Genomic DNA, 17,477 nt, shown 5'->3' with positions numbered 1-17,477 from the left:
AATCAATCTTTTTTCTTTCGTAGTTACTGTTAAATGTTTTGTTAGCTGATGACTGAACATCTGGAGACAGGGATGCTTATGCCGTGGAGTCAGTAGCTGCATCAGGAGAGGTTCTCTTGGCTGGAGTTTGATAGGAGCTATCGTCATTGCTCTCAAAAGTGGAATCCTAAGTTTCACACAAACTCCATAATTAGAAACTATCTGCTCAGCAGCCTTTTCGTTATATATAGTTATCTCTGTTTATCGTAGCTAACAATATTATGTGACACGCATAAACTCTTTACATTGGATAGAGAAACTGCAGCATGTCCGTTGTTATCTTCTTCTGTTTTTGCTATAGGGGTATTAGCTAGCATCTGTGAACATTGCAGGAAGCAAGATGAATTTAAGAAATAATATTAGATTCAACAATACATTGAACAGCAGAGCAGAGTTTTAGCTCTTCGTATAACATCTTGCACTTACAGAAGCATCACAAGAAGAGTTGGCCACACCGTAACTGGACATGAGGGACTCGTCGCCTGAAAGTTTTATGATGTTGTACACCCCCTCCACGGCATTGATATTCTTGTATGTGATGTTAAGCTTGAATAAGAACGTTTTGTCAATCATATTCTCCAGGTATTTAGGGTATGACTCTCCTTTCTCCCATTTTTTATATGGAAATTAGAATTTTTTACTCAGCCGCGTAAACATATTTGACATGACAAAATTTTTTTTAGCTCAAATCAATTTGACTTACAGATAATTCCTAACTTTCTCAGCAGCCTTTCCTACCAGTTGCTCTGCTTCTTTGTTCCACACAAAGAGGTTGAGACAACCACTTCCATCAGTCACAATTGCTTGGAGCCTATACTTGCATCAATATCTCAGCAACATATTACCCCTAACCCTAAAAGATAACTACATGCAATTATACTATATTTGCACATTTAATATGTAAAGCACGCATTAAGAAAAGATGGGAAATTTGCTGATCTAATAACTAACCTTAGCATAACCTTGAACCCTACACACCTACAATTATCACACTAATACCTATATTTGCTCTGCACAACCTTTTTGGGACATGTCTTACACGACGTATAGGACTAATCATCTTTACCAACCTCTAGAGAAACAATGGTCCCAACAATACAGCACGAGGTTTCCTAACAAAAAATGGTCTAAGTCAGTAACAAAATACTTACGGCCTAAGTTATCAGGTTGCAATCTCACCTCAGTCATATTAAGAACCTCTTCTATAGTGTGCACAGGTACAATGCCGGCGTTGATCTCATCTATGACTGAGTATTGAGCTTGAGTTTTCAGCTGACTTATTCATTGTGAACACGGAACAAAATCCGTTGACAATCTGTGCATATGGCAAAAAGTTAACATACATTAATATCATATTCAAAATCTATTATCTAAATGCAGAATTGACCAAGTATTAGTGCACTAAAGACACACCTTTTCTTGAAGTCAATAACCTCAGGAAGGTTTGGATTGAAGTAACATTTGGATATATAGTAGGTGCTTTGAATATTGACAAAACTCAAGTATATGTTGGACTTAAAGAGCTGAACCACCATTATGAAAGGCTCCCCATCATCTCGTTAGAGGTGTGGAAGAACTTCATCAACCAATTTCCCAAACAATGTACATTTAATTTTGCGCTTTCTAGAATGAGAAACATAACACCATACCTTAACTAATTTGTCCATTGTTAATTACTAATCATATAAAGTAGTGCATCAGACTTAAATATTGTTTGCCCCTATAATATAATAAGTACAATGTGTTAAAATAATTTAACAACTTCTCCTGAGTCATGATCTATTTAAAATATCCAATAATTTAGAGACATTGTCTCAAAACAAAAATTACTTCCCCTGCATTCTGTTTCTATTTTGTAACAACAGAACCATATATGACCTGAGGCTTGTCTACCCAAATCCAATGGCGCCAATAATGATTGCATTTTTTCTTTTTCTTTTGTGTATGACCACAGTTAATACCCAAGATAAGCCTAAGTTAAATGATTGGAAACTCATTCTAAATTCACAGCTAACACACATTCAAAGCAATAAACATTGCTCTAGATCTTCCAATTGAAATGTAATACGCTTGGTTTCATCACCAATGCGTGTAATCAGCCCCTTGATCTCATCCTTTCCAACAACATCTCCTATGTAATCTTCATTGCACAATACATAGATTTAAATCTAAAGGTATAAAAACCTTCACGATCATAGGAAGACACAAAAAACTATTTTAATTAAACTTACCAAATAATAGATTTCCGTCGGTTGAACCATTTTTCTCAAGTTCATGAAATGGACGAAACTCAAATGGGTTAAAAGAAAAAGTCTCAATGGGTAGGACTGCCACTACAGTCTTTGTATAAAAGTTAAGCTTGTACTTGTGAGGAGTTGTCTTAACCTTCCCATTGTTAAGCTTGACAATAAAATTTTGTATACTATAAACAACATGCTCTTTTATCTTGTTCCTGAACAATTCTAGCCTAGGCTTGCAAACGGTTGCATGAATTCTATCACCCTGTAAGTTGGATAAAAACAACATGAACATAACTTATTAGTACGCATTTAAGAAGAAGCTAAAAGGTATAAGTATCAACCATGCAAATACCTTCTCATCCTGCAAAACCAACTCCAAGCTAAACACCTCATTATTGTTCCACTTACTGGGAAACTCATACAATCGAGCAACCCCCACAACCAATGACCAAGCAAGCTTGGTTGGATTGATATCTGGTGCACGAAATTGGAAATCACAATTCTTCACAAATTCGCATAACTAACCAGCAAGTGCACTGGGTCGTCCAAGTAATACCTTACGTGAGTAAGGGTCGATCCCACGGAGATTGTTGGCTTGAAGCAATCTATGGTTATCTTGTAACTCTTAGTCAGGAAAACAATAAAATAATTCACTTATCAAATTTGATTGCAAGGAATAAAAGGACATAACACAAATTATACTTGTATGCAATGATGGAGAATATGTTGGAGTATTGGAGATGCTTTGTCTTCTAAAATTCTGCTTTCCTCTGTTTCTGATTCACGCACGCATGTCCTCCTATGGCAAGCTGTGTGTTGGTGGATCACCGTTGTCAATGGCTACCATCCATCCTTCCAGTGAAAAGGGTCCAAATGCGCTGTCATCGCACGGCTAATCATCTGCAGGTTCTCAATCGTACCGGAATAGGATTTACTATCCTTTTGCGTCTGTCACTACGCCCAACACTCTTGAGTTTGAAGCTCGTCACAGTCATTCAATCCCTGAATCCTACTCGGAATACCACAGACAAGGTTTAGACTTTCCGGATTCTCTTGAATGCTGCCATCAATCTAGCTTATACCACGAGGATTCTGATTAAGAGATCCAAGAGATATTCATTCATTCTACGGTGGAACGGAAGTAGTTGTCAGGCACGCGTTCGTGGGGGGAATGATGATGATTGTCACGTTCATCACATTCACATTGAAGTGCGAATGGATATCTTAGATAGGAACACACATGTTTGAATGGAAAACAGAAATACTTGCATTAATTCATCGAGACACAGCAGAGCTCCTCACCCCCAACAATGGAGTTTAGAGACTCATGCCGTCAAAAGGTACAAAGTTCAGATCTAAAATATCATGAGATAGCAAAATAAGTCTCTAAAAGTTGTTTAAATACTAGACTAGTAAACTAGGTTTACAGAAAATGAGTAAACTAAGATGGATAGTGCAGAAATCTACTTCTGGGGCCCACTTGGTATGTGTTGGGGCTGAGACTTAAGCTAATCACGTACATAGGGCTGTTTTGGGCGTTCAACACCAGCTTTGGATCCTTTTCTGGCGTTGAACTCCAACTTGCAACTTGTTTCTGGCGCTGGACGCCAGACTGCAACATGGAACTGGTGTTGAACGCCAGTTTACGTCATCTATCCTTGAGAAAAGTATGGACTATTATATATTTCTTAAAAGCCCTGGATGTCTACTTTCTAACGCAATTGGAAGTGCGTCATTTGGACTCTTGTAGCTCCAGAAATTCCATTCTGAGTGCAGAGAGGTCAGAATCCAACAGCATCAGCAGTCCTTTTTCAGCCTGAATCAGATTTTTGCTCAGCTCCCTCAATTTCAGCCAGAAAATACCTGAAATTATAGAAAAACACACAAACTCATAGTAAAGTCCAGAAATATGAATTTTGCCTAGAAACTAATGAAAATAAACTAAAAACTAACTAAAACATACTAAAAACTATATGAAATTAACCCCAAAAAGCGTATAAAATATCCGCTCATCACAACACCAAACTTAAACTGTTGCTTGTCCCCAAGCAACTAGATAAATAAAATAGAATATTAATAAGTCAAGAAGCAATAATGTCTCAGAGTTTTTGAGTGAAGCTCAGATTCTAATTAGATGAGTGGGACTAGTAGCTTTTTGCTTCCGAACAGTTTTGGCACCTCACTTTATCCATTGAAGCTCAGAGTGATTGGCATCTATAGGAACTTAGAATTCAGACAGTGTTATTGATTCTCCTATTTCAGTATGATGATTCTTGAACACAGCTACTTTATGAGTCTTGGCCGTGGCCCTAAGCACTTTGTTTTCCAGTATTACCACCGGATACATAAATGCCACAGACACATAATTGGGTGAACCTTTTTAGATTGTGACTCAGCTTTGCTAAAGTCCCCAATTAGAGGTGTCCAGAGTTCTTAAGCACACTCTTCTTTTTGCTTTGGACCTTGACTTTAACCGCTCAGTCTCAAGTTTTCACTTGACACCTTCACGCCACAAGCACATGGTTAGGGACAGCTTGGTTTAGCCGCTTAGGCCATGATTTTATTCCTCTAGGCCCTCCTATCCACTGATGCTCAAAGCCTTGGATCCTTTTCATTACCCTTGCCTTTTGGTTTTAAGGGCTATTGGCTTTTTGCTCTTGCCTTTTGTTTTTAAGAGCTTTGGCTTTTTCTGCTTGCTTTCTCTTTTTCTTTCTCTATTTTTTTTCTGCAAGCTTTGTTCTTTGCTGCTTTTTCTTGCTTCAAGAATCATTTTTATGATTTTTCAGATTATCAATAACATGTCTCATGTTCATCATTCTTTCAAGAGCCAACATATTTAACAGTCTTAAACATCAAATTCAAAAGACATATGCACTATTCAAGCATTCATTTAGAAGACAGAAAGCATTGCCACCACATGTAAATAATTAGAATTTTTCTTGTTAAAAACTCGAAATTTATTGCCTCTTATTCTAAAGATCTATTATTTTATTCATATTTGCTGATGATGAGAAAAATAAATTATAACTTAATTGAAATTAAGATCAAAATAGGTATGCTAATTACTACTACTTATATCTACTTTCTAAGGTAAACTCCTATAATGACAACTATCACAGAGTTAAGCAAAAATTAGAATTTAACAACCTTTGTTCTGGAAAGTGGATGTTCCTCTAATCTGCGGAGTGCTTGGTCCTTCAAGAGATAATTTCAGTGACCAATAAGGAGTTTTCCTTTGAGGAACCAAAGGAATATGAGGCTCATCTAGAGACCATAGAGATTCCATTGAACCTCTTTCTGCCCTTCATGAGCTCTGATGAGTATTCTTCTTCTGAAGAGAATGAAGACGCTACTGAAGAGCAAGTTGCTAAGTACCTTGGTGTAATCATGAAGCTGAATGCCAAATTATTTGGTAATGAGACTTGGGAAGCTGAACATCCCTTGCTCACCAATGAACTAAATGTATTGAATAGGTAGAAATTACCTCAAAAGAAAAAGGATCCTGGTAAAATCCTAATTTCCTATAACATAGGCACCATGACCTTTGAGAAGGCTCTGTGTGACCTGGGATTAAGAATAAACTTAATGCCACTCTCTGTAATGGAGAAACTTGGGATATTTGAGGTGCAAGCTGCCAGAATCTCATTAGAGATGGCAGACAACTCAAGAAAACAGGCTTATGGACAAGTAGAGGACGTGTTAGTAAAGGTTGAAGGCCTTTACATCCCTGCTAATTTCATAATCCTAGACACTGGGAAGGATGAGGATGAATCCATCATCCTTAGAAGACCCTTCCTAGCCACAGCAAGAGCTGTGATTGATGTGGACAGAGGAGAATTGATCCTTCAACTGAATGAGGACAACCTTGTGTTTAAAACTCAAGGATCTCCTTCTGTAACCATAGAGAGGAAGCATAAAAAGCTTCTCTCACTACAGAGTCAACTAAAGTCCCCACAGTCAAACTTTAAGTTTGGTGTTGGGAAGCCACAGCCAAACTCTAAGTTTGGTGTTGAACCCCTACATTCAAACACTAAGTTTGGTGTTGGGAGGTTCCAACAATGCTCTGAACATCTGTGAGGCTCCATGAGAGCTCACTGTCAAGCTATTGACATTAAAGAAGCGCTTGTTAGGAGGCAACCCAATGTTATTTATATCTATTTTATTTTATTTTGTGTTTTATTAGGTTGATGATCATGTGGAGTCACAAAAACTATTGAAAAATCAAAAACAGAATAAAAAACAGCATTAAAAATAGCACACCCTGGAGGAGGAGCATACTGGCGTTTAAACGCCAGAAACAAGCATCTGTCTGGCGTTTAACGCCAGAAACAAGCATCTACCTGGCATTAAACGCCAGAAACAGGCTATATTTGGGCGTTTAACGCCAGAAACAAGCAGTAGTCTGGCGTTAAACGCCAGGATTACACAGCAAGAGCATTTTACACGCCTAATTGGAGATGTTAAGTCCTTGGCCCCACTGGATCTGTGGACCCCACAGGATCCCCACCTACCTTCTTCTCTCCTCTTCACACATTTTCATAACTCTCTTCCCCAAATAACCTCCACCAATCACCTCCAATTCCCCTCCAAAACCATCATACACCCACCTACACCCACCCACTCAAATTCAAACCATTACTCCTTCCTTTTCACACATCATAACCACCTTAAAACCCCCAGTGGCCGAACCACTCACCTCCCTCCATCTCCTCTATCTTCTTCTTCTTCTACTACCTTCTTCCTTCTTTTGCTCGAGGACGAGCAAACCTTTTAAGTTTGGTGTGGTAAAAGCATTGCTTTTTGTTTTTTCATAACCATTTATGGCACCTAAGGCCGGAGAAACCTCTAGAAAGAGGAAAGGGAAGACAAAATCTTCCACCTCCGAGTCATGGTAGATGGAGAGATTCATCTCAAGGGTCCATAGCTCAGTGGTAGAGCATTTGACTGCACAACAAGAGAGCCCACTCATGGACCTCAACAAGAGCATGAGGAATTCCCTCACCAAGAAATCCCTGAGATACCTCAAGGGATACATTTTTCTCCACACAACTATTGGGAGCAACTAAGGATAGGAGCACCAAAATCACTAGGGATGGAGCAACAAAGACAAGAAAGAGACATAGAGGAGCTCAAGAGCACCATTGGTTCTTCAAAAAGAGGAAGACGTCACCCTCACTAAGGTGGACCCGTTCCTTAATCTCCTTGTTCTAATTTTCTGTTTTTCATTTACTATGCTTCATGTTTATTTATGTTTGTGTCTTTATTATATGATCATTAGTGTCTAAGTGTCTATGTCTTAAAGCTATGAATGTCCTATGAATCCATCACCTCTCTTAATTGAAAACTGTTCTAAAAACAAAAGAACAAGAAGTACAGGTGGTTTCGAATTCATCCTTGAAACTAGTTTAATTATTTTGATGTGGTGACAATACTTTTTGTTTTCTGAATGAATGCTTGAACAGTGCATATGTCTTTTGATATTGTGGTTTATGAATATTAAATATGTTGGCTCTTGAAGAATAAGGAAAAAGGAGAAATGTTATTTGATGATCTAAAAAATCATAAAAATGATTCTTGAAGCAAGAAAAAGCAGTGAATACAAAAGCTTGCGAAAAAAAAGAGAGAAAGAAAAAGAAAAAAAAAGCAAGCAGAAAAGCCAAAAGCTCTTTAAACCAAAAGGCAAGAGCAAAAAGCCAATAGCCCTTAAAACCAAAAGGCAAGGGTAAATAAAAAGGATCCAAGGCTTTGAGCATCAGTGAACAGGAGGGCCTAAAGGAATAAAATCCTGGCCTAAGCGGCTAAACCAAGCTGTCCCTAACCATGTGCTTGTGGCGTGAAGGTGTCAAGTGAAAACTTGAGACTGAGCGGTTAAAGTTAAGGTCCAAAGCAAAAAAAGAGTGTGCTTAAGAACCCTGGACACCTCTAATTGGGGACTTTAGCAAAGCTGAGTCACAATCTGAAAAGGTTCACCCAGTTATGTGTCTGTGGCATTTATGTATCCGGTGGTAATACTGGAAAATAGAGTGCTTAGGGCCACGGCCAAGACTCATAAAGTAGCTGTGTTCAAGAATCAACATACTGAACTAGGACAATCAATAACACTATCTAAATTCTAAGTTCCTATAGATGCCAATCATTCTGAACTTCAATGGATAAAGTGAGATGCCAAAACTATTCAAGAGGCAAAAAGCTACAAGTCCCGCTCATCTGATTGGAGCTAAGTTTCATTGATATTTTGGAATTTATAGTATATTCTCTTCTTTTTATCCTATTTGATTTTCAGTTGCTTGGGGACAAGCAATAATTTAAGTTTGGTGTTGTGATGAGCGGATAATTTATACGCTTTTTGGCATTGTTTTTACATAGTTTTTAGTATGATTTAGTTAGTTTTTAGTATAATTTTATTAGTTTTTAAATAAAAATCACATTTCTGGACTTTACTATGAGTTTGTGTGTTTTTCTATGATTTCAGGTATTTTCTGGCTGAAATTGAGGGACTTGAGCAAAAATCAGAATCAGAGGTTGAAGAAGGACTGCAAATGCTGTTGGATTCTGACCTCCCTACACTCAAAGTGGATTTTCTGGAGCTACAGAACTCCAAATGGCGCGCTCTCAATTGCGTTGGAAAGTAGACATCCAGGGCTTTCCAACAATATATAATAGTTTATACTTTACCCAAGTTTAGATGACACAAACTGGCGTTCAACTCCAGTTTCATGTTGCATTCTGGAGTTAAACGCCAGAAACAGGTTGCAAAGTGGAGTTAAAAGCCAGAAACAGGTTACAAACTGGCTTTCAACTCCAAAAGAAGCCTCTACACATGTAAAGCTCAATGCTCAGCCCAAGCACACACCAAGTGGGCCCCAGAAGTAGATTTCTGCATTATTTACTCATTTCTTTAAAACCCTAGTAACTAGTCTGATATAAATAGGACCCTTTACTATTGTATTAGACATCTTTTGATCATTTTTAGATCTCTAGACCTCCATGGGAGGCTGGCCACTCGGCCATGTCTACCCTATTATCACTTATGTATTTTCAACGGTAGAGTTTCTACACACCATAGATTAAGGTGTGGAGCTCTGCTGTTCCTCATGAATTAATGCAAAGTACTATTATTTTTCTATTCAATTCAAGCTTATTCCTCTTCTAAGATATTCATTCGCACCCAAGAACATGATGAATGTGATGATTATGTGACGCTCATCACCATTGTCACCTATGAACGCGTGCCTGACAACCACTTCCGTTCTACATGAAGATGAGATAGAATGAGTATCTCTTAGATATCTAATACAGGGGACCGAGTCCGAGATATTAGAGTCTTCGTGGTATAAGTTAGAACCTATGGACGGCCATTCCTGAGATCCGGAAAGTCTAAACCTTGTCTGTGGTATTCCGAGTAGGATTTGGGAAGGGATGGCTGTGACGAGCTTCAAACTCGCGAGTGCTGGGCGTAGTGACAGACGCAAAAGGATAGTAAATCTTATTCCAGCATGATCGAGAACCGACAGATGATTAGCCATGCAGTGACAGCGCATTGGACCATTTTCACTGAGAGGACAGGATGTAGCCATTGACAACGGTGATGCCTAACATACAGCTTGCCATGGAAAGGAGTAGGAATGATTGGATGAAGACAGTAGGAAAGCAGATGTTCAGGAGGAACGAAAGCATCTCTATACGCTTATCTGAAATTCTCACCAATGAATTACATAAGTATCTCTATCCTAGTTTATCTTTTAATTATGTTAATTATCAATTCCCTATAACCATTTGAATCTGCCTGACTGAGATTTACAAGGTGACCATATCTTGCTTCAAGCCGACAATCTCCGTGGGATCGACCCTTACTCACGTAAGGTTTATTACTTGGAGGACCCAGTGCACTTCCTGGTTAGTTGTGCGAAGTTGTGACAAAGTGTGATTCACGTTTGAGAGCACCAAGTCTTTGGCGCCATTGTTGATGATCGCAATTTCGTGCACCAGCCTCCAGAACCCAATCCAACTCGTTTTCTGAGCAATTTCAACCCTAATTCAAGAGGAAACAATGGGGAGCAATTAGGGTTTAGGTTTTTACATGTTGTAGGTCATTTTCTAGAGAGAGAAGCTCCCCTTCTCTCTAGATATTAGCATTATTAGTTTAACTTCTCCTTTTAATTCTTGTTTTTGTCTAATTTCTTTTACATTTCTTTGTTCTATTGCCTTAATTTTCTTAGTCTATCTTATTAATTTCTCATTTTGGTTACTTTTCATGTTGATGAACCCTTGTTAATTTCTATTTCATTTAATGCAATTTATGTTTTCATGTTATTACTGCTCTCTTTAATTGTTGGTTATTAATTTCTTGCATTTGGTAGCTTTAGAATTTATTTTTATTGCAATTTAATGATATTTTCTTTTCATGCACACCAAGTGTTTGATAAAATTCTTGGGTTAGTTTTAGTATAGTTTTCCACACTCTTGGCTTGGAATTGAGGACTTTGGTGACCTTGAGTCATTGATGTCCATTCTTGATTGATATATTAGGGTATTGACGCTAGTCTTTCACTAAGTTAATTAGTGAGTTAACTAGGACTTATGGATTGAGATTAATTATGCCTATTTGACTTATCCTCGATGTTAGGGTTGACTAAGTAGGATTAAATCTTCATAATCATCATATGTTTGTGGTCAATGGCTAGGATAGGTAACCTTGCCTCTCAATCCTTGCCAAGAGGTTCCTTAGCATTTGAATTTCCATTCTTTTTTATTAATTACTTGAGTTTAGTTGCTTTTGATATTTAGTTATTGTTTGCTTATTTAATTTCTTGTCATTTACATTTCTTGCCTCTTGTCATCAATCCCTATTCTCTCATAGCCAATAATTGAGCACTTCATTTGCAACTCCTAGGAAAGACGACCCGGGAATTAAAACTCCTGGTTATTTTGTGTTGATTGTGACAATTATTTGTTTAAACTTTGATTGAGAAGATCAATTGTCGATTCGGACTATGCTATCAATGGAATTCACTACAAAAAATGTTTTATTTTACCGTAGTTATTTAACAGGACTTTTTATAAACCCCTGCAAAATTACTAAGAGAAATCCTTTTTCTCTTTTCATTTTTCGGAAATCAATTTACATGATTTTTTATTTTTAATCTACGGGAGTTTTATAAACCCCATTAAAAAATTTTTAATCTTGTGTAAATAGCCGCTTCTTTCATTTTTCCCAAAATTTGGCGCAAAATGGAAACCTAAACCCGCCCAAACCAAAACCTTCTTCTCAATCCTTCCCTAAATCCATCGTCTATGATTCTCACCAGAAGCTCTGTTTTGCTGAGCCTTTGTTTCCTAAACCCATCTTCTCGTCAGAAACTCTGTTCGTTGGCTGCTACTGCTACTGGTTGCGTTGCTGATGCTCTTGCCTGCTGTTTTCCTGTTGCCATACTTCCGTCCCTCTTCCTTTCTCTTTATTTATCCTTGATCACTGAGCCACGACCCACCACACCCCTCCTTAACTGCCACTGCTTCCTCTGCATCAACCCTCCTTGCACAGCCACTGCCTGCGTCATTCTGGCAATCTCTATTGCGCCACCCATTCATCCCCTCTGCTCATTGTAACTACTAGCTGCTCCATTTTTGAGTTCAACTAGCATCCCCCCTCTCCCTATAAGCATTTTGTCAATTTACCAGGTTTCATTTTCTTTTTTCTGATCTTGTAGTTGATGAAGTTTCTAGGTTAATTTTGATTTTGTTGTTGGGATTTAGTTTGCATTTAATTGAATCTGAATTTTTAGGTGTAGCTTAGTTTGAATTAAGATTTTCAAATTAGAATTAGCTTTAGTTAGTGAACTTTGAACATGTTATTTTAGTTCTTGAGTTTGGTATTGTTGACGATTTGGATGATAATTCTTGATTGATTTTAGACTGCTGTACCCAAAATTGAAGAATTTGTAAATTTGATTTGTATACTCCCTAATTCACAAATATGTGCACTGATCTGGTTAAAAACACAATATGTGCCCTGATCTGATTATGTGCGAGTGTAGCTGCTTTTCCAGAGCCTGTGAGGCTAAATTTGCACAGGCTTTTAGGATGCTGGCATAGGTAGCTGCATCTGCAGTCTTTTCAGCTCTTTGCATCTCAATGAATAGCTTTATACCTTCTTCAGGGTGTCCCTTCTGAAAATTACTTGGGATCAGCGCTATCCAAGGAACTGAACTTTGAAGAGCCAAATTTGCAAAAATCCTATTTGCTTTCCCGAATCTGTCACATTTAGCATACATGTCAACCAAAGAATTAACTTGGTCAAACTTTATTTGAATATTCCCTAATTCTCTCTTAGTTACTCATATTGGGTTTTTTTACTTTTCCTTATTAGCTTGTGTTCTTATTTTTTTTTAATATTAATGCCTTTAATATTGTATTAAGTTAAGAACTTAATGAGTTACTTTGGCCTCATAGCTTGTGGATTGATTTTTTCAGATTTGTCTTATCCTTTCCATTAATAGGCATGCTTTGTAAATAGTTAGTGAACTTTAAATATGTTTTTTTAGTTCTTGAGTTTGGTATTGTTGATGATTTGGCTAATAATTCTTGATTAATTTTAGTTTGCTGTGCTTAAAATTAAAGAATTTGTTCATTTGATTTGCTTGGATTGTGATAATTATTGTTGTTTAAATTCATGCACGCCAAGAGTTCAGTGATATAACTCTATAACACTTTAGATTCTAAATTGCATGTTTGCATGTATATTATTCACTACAAGAAAGTATTAGAATAGCGACCGATTTTAGTGATCAAAAAAATTGGTTTCTAATAGCGACTGATATAGAATTTCTAGGACAAAAAAAATATTGGTCGCTAAATCGGTCCCTAATAGCAACCAAATTAGCGACCGATAAGGTTTTAATACAACCAGAATAAAGTTGGTCACTAAAATCGGTCGTTATTTTTTCATTTAGCCACCGAATTAGCAACCAAAACAAAAAGTAATGTCTTTGGTACTGTTGGTCACAAAATCGGTCGCTATTTTTTATTTTAGCGACCGATTTTGCAACTGATAGTGAAAAGGTGAACAACTGTATGGTTGCTAATTCGATCGCTAATGTACTGGTCGCTAAATCGGTTGCTAATTGTTAAGTTAGCGACTGATTTTAGTGACTAACAGAATCAGTCACTAATAACCACCGAATTAGCAACCGATTAGTTTTATACAACTAGAATAAAAATGATCGTTAAAATCGATCGTTATTTTTTAGTTTAGCGACCAAATTAGCAACGAAAACAAAGGAAGAAATGTTCTTAGATTTTTTAGTCACAAAATCAGTCGCTATTTTTTAATTTAGTGACAGATTTTGCAACCGATCAATAGATAAATAGAATAAAACTTAGTTAGTTGCTAATTTGGTGGCTAAATTAAAACCTACAATCCTTAACCTTAATTTCAAAATCACCCACGTACCTCCCACCTGATTGTTCCTCCGTGAGCCACGCTCACTTTCTCTTCACCCCCCACCGCCAACCCCTCTCCCTTGTATACACACAACACACAGTTCAGCAAACTAAAAAGGAAATAAACAAAAAGAAAATGGGGAAAAAGGGAGAAAGAGAGATCTGCGAGAGAGCAGAGGAGATCGGAGAACAAGGAAGGGGAGGGGGCTTTGCCGCCACCATCGCGCACCACCACCGACGTCATGACGCCGAGCCACCACGCAAGGAGAGAAGGAGACGTCGCTGCTGCTGCCGCCGTCGAGCAGAACCATTTCCGGCGAGGGAGAGCGCGCGTTGCGAGCCAGAAACGCCGCGAGGAGGAAGAGGAGCCATCGCGCTCCGCCGCTGTCCAGTCACCGTCGAGCTGGGTTCACCGTCGCGCCTCACTACGCGTCACCATTGAGCTTCGAAGAGAGAGGGAAGACAAACGCGACAGTGGGAGCTCCATTGAAGCTGGTCACCGTCGTTGCTGCCGTCCGAGCCGCCGCCAGGGGAAGCCCTTGCCGCCGTTGCCACGGGTGGAGTCTTCCATCGAGCTGTGCACTGTTGGTGGAGCTATACCTTGCCGGAGTTACTTTTCACCACTGTCAGTTCAGTTTCACCGCAATCCTACTCCACTTGTGCGTTCTATTTTGCTCTCATCTTATTTATCTGCTTGTTCTGATTTTTAATTCCATTTTAGTTTCTGGCTTGTCCTGAATTTTTAAAACTATTTACATCTTCAATTTTTAACAAATTTGAATTCCTTGTTTTGCGTTAATGTGTATGGTGTTAATGCGTTAGAATTTTGGCAAATGTCTAAAGAGATTGCACCCTAGTAGTAGTAGTAGTTGTGTTTGGGGATTTCAATGTTGTTGAAGCCGTAAGCGAGGAGTAAATTGTCTTTCTAATCCACCTCATATGAGAGCTAGAGCATTTGATAGGTAGTTTTCCCACCACCTGTTCGATAGAATGTTTCTTTAACTTCTTCTCAATGGATATCCACCTGTTCGATAGCTTTTTTGTGAACATTTGAGCTTAGTGTATTTGTGTTCTTAATATTACAAAATGATATGAAATAATTGACATTTGACACCTTTAAACAGACTGGTGGAGTGGCTTTGACAAATGGTTTAGTTTCCGCATTAGAAGAAAGGTTTGTCTTAATTTTGTTTGATCCTGTAGCATATTTAAATGCTTTGTTACCAAATGATTGGCAGCAATACTGAAATTTGGGATGATAATTACTGTATTCTTCATAAATGTGCTTTTTAAATATGCTAACAACACATGGAAACCCATTATAACTTATAAGCACGTTATCATATTAACAATGTTGGCCTAAAAGTCATATGATTAGTGCATGTGATTTTTCATTGATAGGTCATATGCAAGTAGAATCTTAGAAGAAAAATGCATTCGCATTGATTTAATGACCTCTAACATCAATTTGTTTCTTTTGATTGTAACCAATTTTTTAGATTTGAGCAGTATTGGCATCTCTATAGGATATTTCTATTTTTTTTTTTTTAACTCGTCCTGCTTAGCCTTTTTATATTTCGATAAATCATGTCAATCAGAAAATGCTAGTGTCTTGAAAGATCTTGTTATTATTATTATTATTATTATTATTGTTATTATTATTATTTTGGTAAATATTATGCTAATGGATCAATGTTGTCTTCCTTTATGCAGAGTCTTACATGCCATTCCTCCAAATGAAGCTATTGATACTGTGGAGGTTAGTTTCTTTAACTGCTTTAACTTCTTTACCACCTAATAAACGTATAATAATGTATGTGCCTAATAATCCAGCATAGTAGGTGTGAAACTTAGCTCAATGAACATTCATAATAACAAATTTGCACCTAACTACTATTTGATATGTTTATCTGTAATTAGTAATTATTTCTGACAACCTAGCTTATTATAATTTCTGAACTATATCTTGGTAATCTTGGTATTCTGATTGGCTTAGGCTTAAGTTTAAAATGACAGCTCCAACAATTAAGTGTTTCTTAAGGTAGTGATTAAAGTGATTGCTATCATTTTCTAATCATTTGAAGTTCTATGGTTTCTTAATGGCCTAATTCACTTGTCTTGTCTTGTGTTATGTTAGGTGGAAGCAATCTTCGCAAAGGAGACCTTCTTGTTATTGCTGGTGCTACCTTGTATGCAATCAGTAATGCCAGTGACGTAAGTTCATTGTATTTCTTGTCTGCTCAATGCATGTCTCAACATTGTGCCACACCATAATAAATACATGCGCTACTTACCATTGATTATTATTATACAAGGGTTTTTCGATTGTCCTTTCTGTTGCAGGAATTTCTGGTGAAAAATGTTGATAGAGTTGAGCTCATGGCAATGTTAGGTCTCTTTGGTGGCATTATCAGTGCCATTCAAATGTATCCTTGAAGAAAATGATTATATCAGCATCGCTCTGTTTTGAATACTTCTCATTAGCTTTGTTCTGTCGCATAGCTCAAAACTCCAACTCCAACTCCAATCTTCATTAAAAATTTAACTATTCATCTGTTCAATGATATAACAAGTGATATAGCTCTGGAATTAATTAGGATATGTTCTACTGATCAAGTAGTTTCTACAGGTGAAAGAATAAAATTCATTCTTAGTTTCCTTTTCCTTCTTTTTTTGGTATTATTAGTTTCCTTTTCTCTGTTGCTGCCTTAATGACTACAACAGAAATATCCTTGAGCGCAATGAACTCAGATCAATTCATTGGTCAATTGGGACAGTAAGCTCTCTCTCTCTTTCCTTCAGTTATTATGAATGTGCCTTCTTAATTAGGATGCCTGTGTGAAGGCTGTGTTTGTTGAACATTTTACCTTTTGCTGAATTCTTTTCTAGGCTTAAATGAAGTGTTAAATGCTATTACAAAGGCTAATTAAATAGTGTGATACAAGTTCTATAAACATTGTTATTCAAATTAATTTCTTGTGATGTTGGTTTCAGGAACTCCCATTTATTGGATTTGCAGTGGCTATGTTTATGTTTTACTCTTTAGTCCCTGTTCTACTTAAGGTTTGTATTCAAATCGCAGTAACCCTGTTGATAAACATAAACATCTTTGCTTCTTGAGTGGGTGCTGCTATGATTTGTTGTTCCCTTGTCTAATATTTTCCTCTTAACTCATAGATATGTTGAATTTGTGTTTTCAGTACAAAAATGTGGCTAAGAAGTATTGCCCTCCCTCAGTACCTTCAGAATATTTTCAGAATTGAGGAAAGATACATTTGAATTGCCGGTTCTCAAGAGAGAAGGCCACTCTTCTCTTATCATTGTATATGTAGTTGCCATTTTTCCCACCTTGATTAGAAGAGTTCTTGTTGTATCTGCTTTTCATTTGATGTGGCATGTTGTTTCTGCCTTCATTTTTTTTCAATACATATATGTAGTATACATAAATATAAATCTATTTGTATTAGAATCTATTTTCCATTTCATCTTTATATGATATTCAATAATTATTGACATTCGATTTTAATAAATAGTTATCTATCTTTGATTATTCATATATTTTATTGAATTAGAACTATATTTAAAAATTAAATTTTAATAGTGATATATGTGAAATTTAGTTAAAATTTATAATTAGAAAGCAGCAGTAGCGACTGATTTAGCAACCGATTTTAGAATTTTGAAGTTATATGTTAGTGACTGAAAAATTAGCGACCGATTTAGTAACTGAAATATCAGTTGCCATCTAGCGACCGAATA

General features: G+C 37.1%; 2 protein-coding genes across 2 annotated transcripts; one reads left to right on the top strand and one right to left on the bottom strand.

Moving 5' to 3' along the window:
• Window positions 1–1,316: 1,316 nt before the first annotated feature.
• On the bottom strand, window positions 1,317–11,867 carry LOC140177725 (uncharacterized). Its single transcript, XM_072210875.1, has 5 exons — window positions 11,768–11,867; window positions 2,632–2,753; window positions 2,271–2,541; window positions 2,075–2,179; window positions 1,317–1,354 (listed from the first exon to the last, which is right to left on the bottom strand). The coding sequence occupies exons 1-5, from the start codon at window positions 11,865–11,867 to the stop codon at window positions 1,317–1,319; spliced, it is 636 nt and encodes a 211-aa protein (XP_072066976.1).
• A 1,839-nt stretch (window positions 11,868–13,706) lies between these two features.
• LOC112733345 (uncharacterized) lies at window positions 13,707–17,233 on the top strand. Its single transcript, XM_025782273.3, has 8 exons — window positions 13,707–14,377; window positions 14,843–14,892; window positions 15,432–15,477; window positions 15,856–15,932; window positions 16,062–16,144; window positions 16,443–16,494; window positions 16,713–16,781; window positions 16,919–17,233. The coding sequence occupies exons 1-5, from the start codon at window positions 13,961–13,963 to the stop codon at window positions 16,072–16,074; spliced, it is 603 nt and encodes a 200-aa protein (XP_025638058.1). The 5' UTR covers window positions 13,707–13,960; the 3' UTR covers window positions 16,075–16,144; window positions 16,443–16,494; window positions 16,713–16,781; window positions 16,919–17,233.
• Window positions 17,234–17,477: the final 244 nt, after the last annotated feature.

Source organism: Arachis hypogaea, chromosome 13 (assembly GCF_003086295.3).
Source record: "Arachis hypogaea cultivar Tifrunner chromosome 13, arahy.Tifrunner.gnm2.J5K5, whole genome shotgun sequence".
Taxonomy (NCBI): Eukaryota; Viridiplantae; Streptophyta; class Magnoliopsida; order Fabales; family Fabaceae; genus Arachis; species Arachis hypogaea.
This window is presented reverse-complemented; position numbering and strand designations above follow the sequence as displayed.

Excerpts from the sequence above, each read along its gene's own strand:
- LOC140177725 (XM_072210875.1), bottom strand. The coding sequence starts at position 11,867 with ATGAATGGGTGGCGCAATAGAGATTGCCAGAATGACGCAGGCAGTGGC. Across the intron at positions 2,754-11,767 it reads GGCAGTTAAGGAGGGGTGTG|ATATCAATCCAACCAAGCTT; the intron begins GTGGGTCGTGGC and ends TTCGTGCACCAG. Across the intron at positions 2,542-2,631 it reads TGGTTTTGCAGGATGAGAAG|GGTGATAGAATTCATGCAAC; the intron begins GTATTTGCATGG and ends TCCAACTTACAG.
- LOC112733345 (XM_025782273.3), top strand. The coding sequence starts at position 13,961 with ATGACGCCGAGCCACCACGCAAGGAGAGAAGGAGACGTCGCTGCTGCT. Across the intron at positions 14,378-14,842 it reads ACCGCAATCCTACTCCACTT|ACTGGTGGAGTGGCTTTGAC; the intron begins GTGCGTTCTATT and ends ACCTTTAAACAG. Across the intron at positions 15,478-15,855 it reads AAGCTATTGATACTGTGGAG|GTGGAAGCAATCTTCGCAAA; the intron begins GTTAGTTTCTTT and ends GTGTTATGTTAG.